This window comes from Coregonus clupeaformis, unplaced genomic scaffold (assembly GCF_020615455.1).
Source record: "Coregonus clupeaformis isolate EN_2021a unplaced genomic scaffold, ASM2061545v1 scaf0195, whole genome shotgun sequence".
Classification (NCBI taxonomy): Eukaryota; Metazoa; Chordata; class Actinopteri; order Salmoniformes; family Salmonidae; genus Coregonus; species Coregonus clupeaformis.
This window is the reverse complement of record NW_025533650.1, coordinates 84,320-95,000: the sequence shown is the minus strand read 5'-3', so window position 1 is coordinate 95,000 and position 10,681 is coordinate 84,320. Positions and strand designations below refer to the sequence as shown.

Here is a 10,681-nt window from a genome sequence, read left to right as displayed (position 1 = left end):
ACTGCCATCAACATCACAGAGAGACACGCCAGCTCCAACTACCTGGGTAACACACACACACACCTGTCAGGCTAGAGATAGTAAACCAGTGCCATAGAGTCCCAAAGCTGAAGACCACTACTAGTGAAGTCGAGTCGTTGGAGACTGAGAAGAATGTAGATTTGAGAATGTCATTTGGCCAGTGAATGTGTGTGTGCTGGGCTGGCATTGTTATGTTGGCCTGGGAGTCTGGTGTGAATTATTTGGCCTGGCAGACTAACCTCAGATAAAGCTGCTATTGTTACAGTCCTTAGAGGCATAGAGCAGAGACACAGAGTGTCTGTCTGCCTACTGTCTGCTGCCTGTTAATGAGACTAAACTGTGTGTGTGTGTGTGAGTGTGTGTGAGTGTGAGTGTGAGTGTGAGTGTGAGTGTGAGTGTGTGTGTGTGTGTGTGTGTGTGGTTCGTGTGTCCGTGTGTGTGTCCAATGGAAGAGTGTGCGGTGTGTGTGTGTGTGTGTGTGTGTGTGTGTGTGTGTGTGTGTGTGTGTGTGTGTGTGTGTGTGTGTGGTTCGTGTGTCCGTGTGTGTGTCCAATGGAAGAGTGTGCGGTGTGTGTGTTTGCCTGTCTACTGTTTGTTAATGAGACTACACTGTCTGTGTTTGTCCGTCTGTGTCTGTCTGTCTTCCTGGGTACAGTGGGGAAAAAAAGTATTTAGTCAGCCACCAATTGTGCAAGTTCTCCCACTTAAAAAGATGAGAGAGGCCTGTAATTTTCATCATAGGTACACATCAACTATGACAGACAAAATGAGAATTTTTTTTCCAGAAAATCACATTGTAGGATTTTTAATGAATTTATTTGCAAATTATGGTGGAAAATAAGTATTTGGTCAATAACAAAAGTTTCTCAATACTTTGTTATATACCCTTTGTTGGCAATAACACAGGTCAAACGTTTTCTGTAAGTCTTCACAAGGTTTTCACACACTGTTGCTGGTATTTTGGCCCATTCCTCCATGCAGATCTCCTCTAGAGCAGTGATGTTTTGGGGCTGTCGCTGGGCAACACAGACTTTCAACTCCCCTCCAAAGATTTTCTATGGGGTTGAGATCTGGAGACTGGCTAGGCCACTCCAGGACCTTGAAATGCTTCTTACGAAGCCACTCCTTCGTTGCCCGGGCGGTGTGTTTGGGATCATTGTCATGCTGAAAGACCCAGCCACGTTTCATCTTCAATGCCCTTGCTGATGGAAGGAGGTTTTCACTCAAAATCTCACGATACATGGCCCCATTAATTCTTTCCTTTACACGGATCAGTCGTCCTGGTCCCTTTGCAGAAAAACAGCCCCAAAGCATGATGTTTCCACCCCCATGCTTCACAGTAGGTATGGTGTTCTTTGGATGCAACTCAGCATTCTTTGTCCTCCAAACACGACGAATTGAGTTTTTACCAAAAAAGTTCTATTTTGGTTTCATCTGACCATATGACATTCTCCCAATCCTCTTCTGGATCATCCAAATGCACTCTAGCAAACTTCAGACGGGCCTGGACATGTACTAGCTTAAGCAGGGGGACACGTCTGGCACTGCAGGATTTGGGTCCCTGGCGGCGTAGTGTGTTACTAATGGTAGGCTTTGTTACTTTGGTCCCAGCTCTCTGCAGGTCATTCACTAGGTCCCCCCGTGTGGTTCTGGGATTTTTGCTCACCGTTCTTGTGATCATTTTGACCCCACGGGGTGAGATCTTGCGTGGAGCCCCAGATCGAGGGGAGATTATCAGTGGTCTTGTATGTCTTCCATTTCCTAATAATTGCTCCCACAGTTGATTTCTTCAAACCAAGCTGCTTACCTATTGCAGATTCAGTCTTCCCAGCCTGGTGCAGGTCTACAATTTTGTTTCTGGTGTCCTTTGACAGCTCTTTGGTTTTGGCCATAGTGGAGTTTGGAGTGTGACTGTTTGAGGTTGTGGACAGGTGTCTTTTATACTGATAACAAGTTCAAACAGGTGCCATTAATAAAGGTAACAAGTGGAGGACAGAGGAGCCTCTTAAAGAAGAAGTTACAGGTCTGTGAGAGCCAGAAATCTTGCTTGTTTGTAGGTGACCAAATACTTATTTTCCACCATAATTTGCAAATAAATTCATAAAAAATCCTACAATGTGATTTTCTGGATTTTTTTTCCTCAATTTGTCTGTCATAGTTGATGTGTACCTATGATGAAAATTACAGGCCTATCTCATATTTCTAAGTGGGAGAACTTGCACAATTGGTGGCTGACTAAATACTTTTTTCCCCCACTGTATGTCAGTGTCTATGTGTGTCTAATATGTGTGTGTTTGAGTCTATTTTTGTGTATGTATATTTTTAGACTAAACATGACTTTAAACCAAACCCAAACCCTCCCTTCATCCTCCCCCTTCTCTCCCCTTCCTCCTTTCTCTCTATTCATCCCCTCCCCCCTCCTCCATCTCCCCCCTCCTCCATCTCTCCCCTCCCTCCCTCCTCCTCCCAGCCCTACGTAGTGGTACAGGTGTATCAGTAGTGAATGGGCGCTGGGCGGTGGATCCTCCAGGAGACTACGAGGCAGGGGGGACTACCTTCACCTACACCCGCCCCAGGGCTCTCTCTGATGGGCAGGAGGACAGAGGAGAGACCCTTACAGCTCCAGGACCCACCACCACACAACTGACGCTATATGTGAGTAGGACACACTTATACACACACACACAAACACACACACACACACACACACACTTTTGTTGATTAAATCACTAGATATATCTCTCAGCTCCTGTGTTACATTTAGATGTCTTCACCCAGGCTATGTTGTCCTGTAGTTTATATAGATCAACATGAAGAAGGAGCATGTGATACTAGCATTATCCTGGGGGGGGGGGGGCAGCTTCGGCGGAAGTCCTGACAATTTAAAACGGGATTAAGATGTGAAAAGATAGCGGTTCTAAAGATGTGAAAAGATAGCGAATATAAAGATGTGAAAAGATAGCGGTTCTAAAGATGTGAAAAGATAGCGGTTCTAAAGGTGTGAAAAGATAGCAATTATAAAGATGTGAAAAGATAGAGGTTCTAAAGATGTGAAAATGGCAGATGAAATGTTGCCGCCAAAGACCCATGTAATGCAGAGTGAAGCTGATTACATTTAGACAACCTCTGGAAGTTTACAGTGAATCTCTACCTCACATTGCACCTTTTGAAATCTATTTCTCCATCCCTCTCTCCTTCTCTCTCTCTCTCTCTCTCTCTCTCTCTCTCTCTCTCTCTCTCTCTCTCTCTCTCTCTCTCTCTCTCTCTCTCTCTCTCTCTCTCCCTCTCTCCCTCTCTCTCTCTCCCTCTCTCTCTCTCTGTCTCTCTCTCTCTCTCTGTCTCTCTCTCTCTCTCTATCTCTCGCTCTCTCTCTCTCTCTCTCTTTGTGTGTCTCTCCTCTCTCTCTCTCTCTCTCCCTCTCTCTCTCTCTCTCTCTCTCTCTATCTTACTCCCTCTCTCTCTCTCTCTCTCTCTCTCTCTCTCTCTCTCTCTCTCTCTCTCTCTCTCTCTCTCTCTCTCTCTCTCTCTCTCTGTTGTTCTCCAGGTCATCTTCCATAGGCAGAATCCAGGGATCGACTATGAATTCTACATCCCAACAGAAAATAAAGAGGAAGAGAGGGTGAGGCCGCGAGAGAGAGATAGAGAGAGGCCCAGAGAGAGAGAAGTAGAGAGGGAACGACCGAGGGATGGAGGGAGGGCGCCCCTGAGAGACACTAGTAAGTCTGACATTCCTCTTTTCTTCTCTTCCCCCTGTTATTTTCCCGTGGTGTTCAGTTATAAAGCTGTGTGATAGTGACGGGTCAGATCGTCATTGAATAGGACCAGGAAGTAGATCGTCAGGGAATTGGACCAGGAAGTAGATCGTCAGGGAATAGGACCAGGAAGTAGATCGTCAGGGAATAGGACCAGGAAGTAGATCGTCAGGGAATAGGACCAGGAAGTAGATCGTCAGGGAATAGGACCAGGAAGTAGATCGTCAGGGAATAGGACCAGGAAGTAGATCGTCAGGGAATAGGACCAGGAAGTAACCTGGGATGATGTCACACTCTGTTCTCTGTTGCTGTCCCTTATGAATAAAGATGTGTTATTGAACATTGTGAAAGCCATCATTGGGAGCGTTATGGATGTATCTATAGAGAATATTGTGAAATACATCAACAGTATACAGGACAGTCCAAGTAGTCTCTCTCGCTCTCTCTCTTTCTGAGAGTGTCTAATGTTAAGGAATGATATATCAACTCTCTAGATGTAATTGACAGTAAATAGAACTAATCCAAGCCAGACTAGAGACAGTCTAGTAGTGTACTGTAGATGTGTGGGTGTGGCCGGGGGTGAGGAGGGGTGAGGAGAGGGGTGAGAGCGGTAGGGGTGAGAGAAGGGGGGTGAGTGAAGAGGGGTGAGAGAAGCAGGGAGAGGGAATTGGAGACTAGGGATGGGGGGAGAGGTTAGAGGGAGAGAGGGTTAGGGAAAGGGGAGTAAGAGGGGTGAGAGAAGTGAGAGGATGTGTCTGAAACTAAAAACCTCTCGTGACCATGACATCATTTATACATCATCAGCTCTAACAAGTGATTCACTCTCTCTCTTTTTATTTGTTCCCTCCCTGCCGCTGTCTCTCTCTCTCTCTCTCTCTCTCTCTCTCAGGTTATCTCATTGTAACAGTGGAAGACCCTATCCCTCCTCCCTCCTCTTCATCCTCTTCCTCCTCCTCCTCTTCTTCCGCAGACAGATGGACAGCTGAGAGCTCCCGCCCCCGAGGCTCGGTACCCAATCGGAATGCTCGAATCCCACCTCGTACAGACCTGCCCCTCGACACACAGTCACCCTTCGTATGGAGGAGGGGCAGTCTCACTGAGTGTACTACTTCCTGTGGCAAAGGTCAGAGTTCAAAAAGACTTGGACTGTGTGTATGTGTATGTATGTGTGTGTGTGTTCGGGCATACACATGTGTGCATGTGTGTGTGTGCACATGCATGTACGTCTCTATAATCATAGTTCGCTGTGTGTAGAAGTTGCCTGCTGATACAGTTCTAGGTTCAGCAAAATGCTCCCAAATCCTGACCTTTACCATAAGGAGGGAAAACACAAAACTGGCCTTAGATCAGTGTCTAATGGCTACAACTTCATCATACTACACAGGGGCTTGCTGTGTTACATCTCCCCCTTGTGGTTATTAAGGGGAAGTGGAACACTGTTGAACTGAAACAGTGATTTCTTTGGAGCAGGGGTGTCAAACTCATTTTAGCTCAGGGGCCACATGGAGGAAAATCTATTCCCAAGTGGGCCGGACCGGAAAAATCATGGTATATATAACTTAAAAACAACAACTTCAGATAGTTTTTTTTATTTTAATACGATCAACATACAACATAAAGCTGGAGCATGAGGACAGTGTGTCCAAAATAGTACAAGCACAACATCACTATTAATCATAAAACACGTCAAGTTTATTTGAAAATTCTAAAGAAAAAGAACACACAAACACACAATGCCTCAGTGATTAACAGAACTGTTTCACAGATCACAGAACTATATCAGGGTGTCATTTCTCAGGCAGAAATGTAGATAAAAATAATGAAATCCTGTTCCCCAAACAAGTGCAAGAACCACAGTCAAGAATAGGTTAAATATACAAATAAAATAAAATCAATTAAAAACAATAGCACATCAACATAAAAACATAGAAACATAAATCTGAAAGCGTTGCTCAAACTCCCGTAACAGTCCAGTTATTTTATCTTTGAACCGCTTCATGTCTGCCACATGTTGGGTCGCGCACACATTTTTCAGACAGGGGAAGTGAGCTGCATCACCACCGGCAAGTTGCGTCTCCCACAATGACAGCTTCAACTTGAAAGAACGTATGCTGTCATAATACTGCGTGACAACTTTGTTGCGCCCTTGCAGCTGTTTGTTCAAGTTATTCAGGTGCTCTGTAACATCCACCATAAATGCAAGGTCCGGCTTCCATTCTGCGGAATGAAATTCTAACACTGGTTTGCCCTTTTCTTCCATGAACTGTTCAATTTCTTCTCGTAAATCAAAGAAACGCCTCAGCACAGCACCTCGGCTTAACCATCTTACCTCAGTGTGGTATGGCAGGCCATAGATGTGGTCTTTCTCTCTGAGAAGGCTGTCAAACTGACGGTGATTCAGGCTTCTGGATCGGATGAAATTAACAGTTTGGATGACCACCTTCATGACGTTATCCATCTTTAATGACTTGCAACACAAAAAAAATATCAGCTGCTGTCATTGTATCTGTCATCGGCACCAACTCCACGAACTCCTCGGTGACGGTCAATGTGTCATCAACTCCGCGGATGAAAAAATGGCCAGTTGTGCAACATCTGTAATGTCCGTGCTTTCATCAATTGCAACCGAAAACGCAATAAATGACTTTACTTTTTGCTTCAACTGGCTGTCCAAATCCACTGAAAGATCGGAAATCCTGTCTGCAACTGTGTTTCTTGTCAGGCTGATATTTGCAAAAGCCTGCCGCTTTTCAGGGCACACAATCTCCGCTGCCTTCATCATGCATGTTTTTACAAATTCACCCTCACTAAATGGTTTTGAAGCCACTGTGATTTCATTAGCAATGAGGTAGCTAGCTTTCACTGCAGCGTCACTGATGTCTCGGCTGTGAGTAAACACAGACTGCTGTTTCTTCAGACCCGCCAACAGTTCATTCACCTTCTCTCATCTCCGCTGTCCTTGAAAGTTGTCATATTTGTCGGCATGAAGACTCACATAGTGGCGGCCGAAGGTTATATTCTTTCAGCACTGCAACATGCTCTGAACACACCAAACATACAGCTTTCCCATTCAATTCCGTGATTAAATAGGATGACCATTTTTCTTGGAACACTCTGCACTCTGCGTCCACTTTTCTCTTTTTTGACAGAGACATATTGGGGCAATGAGGGTGCCAAAGCACATAATGTTAAAAGTAGAAGCCGTAATAAATATCGCGGGCAAAACAAAGTAGCTCATTGGCTGCACGTGCTTGACCTACTTGCTCTGCCCCGGTATAAACAGTTTGCTTGCTTAACACAATTGCTATTGCGCCATCCAGTGGACGCAATTGGAACAGCAGTTTATTTTATAGAAAAATTGCAGCGCATTTTTATACTTAAAAAAATTATTTACATTATTATTATTTATTTTTTTTCGAAATCATCTCGCGGGCCGGATTAAACCCGTTTGCGGGCCTGATCCGGCCCGCGGGCCTGATCCGGCCCGCGGGCCGTACGTTTGACACCCCTGCTTTGGAGCATTACGAGGTACTGATGCTGATGGTAGGGATGGCGATGGTGATGATGGTGATAATGATGATGGTGATAATGATGGTGATGATGATGTGTTTCAGGGTCCCAGTACAGGGTGATCCTGTGTATTAACCGCCATACTGATGAGGAAGTCCCAGACAGGAAGTGTGACTCAGCAGCAAGACCCGCCCCAGAGGAGGAGCCCTGTAACACACACCCCTGCCCAGCATTGTGAGTGCGTGTTCAATGAACAGCCATAAGCATTAAGCATAGTGTATAGTGTATATATGTATTAACCCTGTTCTCATCTCTCTCTCTTCTGCGTGTGTGTGTGTGTCTTTGTGTGTCTCTGTGTGTCTGTGTGTGTGTGTAGCTTCGAGGCCAGCTCGTGGTCAGAGTGCAGTGTGTCGTGTGGTATGGGAGTACAGCAGAGACAGCTTCAGTGCAGACAGAGCTTTGGGAACCGTTCCACCATGGTTCAACCACAACGCTGCTCCAACCTAACCCCACCTGACCTCACCCAGTCCTGCCAGCTACGACTCTGCTCACACTGGGAGATAGGCACCAACTGGAGCTCTGTGAGTATAGAAAGTGTGTGTGAGTGTGTGGCAGGGGGGTATGTTAATATTCACACTGGGGAATGGGTAGTTTGACATTTTATGAGAATGTGTGTATCCATTGGTTTCGTCTAAAGGATGTGTTCCATTATGTTCTCCAATGTCTTTGTTCTATTGTAGGTTTTCCTAACATTCTAATTTGAACTCAACAGTGCTCAGTGGACTGTGGCATGGGGAAGAGAACTCGTAATGTCCGCTGTGTCAGTGACCATGGCAGCATGGTGAATGACAAGGAGTGTAACGCCAGGCTCCGCCCACAAGGAAGTGAGGACTGTCACATGGGGCCCTGTGTAACCAACTGGTACTTCACTGGCTGGTCCAACACTGTGAGTACTACACACACACACACACACACACACACACAAACACACACACACACATACACACACAGACATAGGGACACGGACACACATGCAGTACATGCTCATCCTACATCAATACACTAAGTAACTTCTCTAATACCCCCATCTCTCTCTCTCCACCCCCTCTCTCTCTCTCTCTCTCTCTCTCTCTCTGTCTCAGTGTTCAGCCCAGTGTGGTCCAGGGGTTCAGAGGAGAGAGGTGTTGTGTCTGACCCGTGGAGGGAGAGAGGGAGGAGAGTGTGTGGGGGACAAACCAGCAGACATGAAGGCGTGTAACGGGGGTCCATGTGTTCTCACCTACATGTGGTACAGTAGCCCCTGGGGTCAGGTAAGCCTGAGAAGATAGGAAAGAGAGAGAGAGGAGGGGGTGTGGCAGTCATCCATCAATACTGTTACCAATAGAATCAGTCATTTCAGTTCAATAATGCTTTATTGGAATGGATGGGTAGATATTGACATATAAAAAAGAAATGCATAGTACTGTAATAGCAGATGAATAGGAAGAAAATAACATGTTTTCCCTCTCTTCTTTTATCCTCTCACTGCCCTCTCCTGTCTCTCTTCCCTCTCTTCCCTCTCTCTTCCCTCTCTTCCCTCTCTCTTCCCTCTCTTCTTTTATCCTCTCACTGCCCTCTCCTGTCTCTCTTCCCTCTCTTCCTTCTCTCTTCCCTCTTCCCTCTCTCTTCCCTCTCTCCCCTCTCTCTTCCCTCTCTTCTTTTATCCTCTCACTGCCCTCTCCTGTCTCTCTTCCCTCTCACTCCTCTCTTCTTTTCTCGCCCTCCTTCCTCTCCTCCCTCTCTTCCCTCCTCCAGTGTAGCGCTCCATGTGGGAATGGAACCCAGCGAAGGGACATCATCTGTGTGGAGAAGATGGGGACAGATTTCAAAGTGGCACCGATCAGCCAGTGTGCCCAGCTGGAAAAGCCTCCCTCGGTGCAGACGTGTGCGATGGAAGCATGTCAGCCTCAGTGGTTTACTACGGAGTGGAGCGCGGTGAGAGAAGGAGGAGAGGAGAGAAGGAGGAGAAGAGAGAGGGAGGAGAGAAGATAATATAATTACGACCTTGGATTGCAGTTGGTTGTTGATCATGAGAAAGATGTTGACCATTCTCCTCTCTCTCTCTCCTCTATCTCTCTCCCTCAGTGCTCTCGTTCCTGTGGTAAGGGGCTACAGGTCAGAGAGGTACGGTGTCTCACACCTGACAAACAGCACAGCCCAGAATGCTCCCTTACAGCAAAACCTGACCAGGAGCAGCCCTGCAATACCATACCCTGCAGTCCACAGGTCGCAGGTGTGTGTGTGTGTACTGTATGTTTACAGTGCCTTCAGAAAATATTCACACCCCTTGACTTTTTCCATATTTTGTGTTACAAAGTGGGATTAAAATGGACTTAATTGTCATTTTTTATTAACAATCTACACAAAATACTCTGTAATGTCACTGCAAAAAATAAATAATAATATTTGTATTTATGGAAAATAAAACACTAATATATCTTTATTATATAAGTATCCAACCCCATGAGTCAATACATGTTAGAATCACCTTTGGCAGTGATTACAGCTGTGAGTCTTTCTGGGTAAGTCTCTAAGAGCTTTGCACAACTGGATTGTACAATATTTGCCCATTATTCTTAAAAAAATTATTCAAGGTCTGTCAAGTTGGTTGTTGATCATTGCTAGACAGCCATTTTCAAGTCTTGCCATATATTTTCAAGCCAATTTAAGTCAAAACTGTAACTAGGCCACTCAGGAACATTCAATGTCGTCTTGGTAAGCAACTCCAGTGTACATTTGGCCTTGTGTTTTAGGTTATTGTCCTGCAGAAAGGTAAATTTGTCTCCCAGTGTCTGTTGGAAAGCAGACTGAACCAAGTTTTCCTCTAGGATTTTGCCTGTGCTTAGCTCTATTCTGTTGCAAACAGGATGCATGCTTTGGAATATTTGTTATTCTGTACAGGCTTCCTTCTTTTCACTCTGTCATTTATGTTAGTATTGTGGAGTAACTACAACGTTGTTCATCCATCCTCAGTTCTCCTATCACAGCCATTAAACTTTTTAACTGTTTTAAAATCACTATTGGCCTTATGGTGAAATCCCTGAGCGGTTTTCTTCCTCTCTAGCAACTGAGTTAGGAAGGGCGCCTGTATCTTTGTAGTGACTGGGTGAATTGATACACCATCCAAAGTTGAATTACTAACTTCACCATGTTCAAAGGGATATTTAAGTCTGCTTGATTTTTTACCCATCTACCAATCGGTGCCCTTCTTTGCGAACCATTGGAAAACCTCACTGACCTTTGTGGTTGAATCTGTGCTTGAAATTCACTGCTCGACTGAGGGACCTTACAGATAATTGTATGTGTGGGGTACAGAGATGGGGTAATCATTTAAAATCATGTTAAACACTATTATTGCG

General features: G+C 45.3%; 1 protein-coding gene across 4 annotated transcripts in view; it reads left to right on the top strand.

The window, feature by feature from the left end:
- LOC123484095 (ADAMTS-like protein 4) overlaps positions 1-10,681 on the top strand; it is a 47,179-nt gene that overhangs the window by 34,876 nt on the left and 1,622 nt on the right. For 3 of the 4 annotated variants that reach the window (XM_045214065.1, XM_045214066.1, XM_045214064.1), the window contains 10 exons: positions 1-46; positions 2,492-2,676; positions 3,566-3,737; positions 4,663-4,896; positions 7,388-7,517; positions 7,660-7,864; positions 8,056-8,229; positions 8,426-8,593; positions 9,078-9,257; positions 9,408-9,555. The exon at positions 1-46 is cut by the window's left edge and continues 159 nt beyond it. In XM_045214065.1, coding sequence (XP_045070000.1) covers positions 1-46; positions 2,492-2,676; positions 3,566-3,737; positions 4,663-4,896; positions 7,388-7,517; positions 7,660-7,864; positions 8,056-8,229; positions 8,426-8,593; positions 9,078-9,257; positions 9,408-9,555 — 1,642 coding nt within the window. The remainder of the gene's footprint in view (positions 47-2,491; positions 2,677-3,565; positions 3,738-4,662; positions 4,897-7,387; positions 7,518-7,659; positions 7,865-8,055; positions 8,230-8,425; positions 8,594-9,077; positions 9,258-9,407; positions 9,556-10,681) is intronic. The other variant, XM_045214067.1, reaches the window with a different exon arrangement.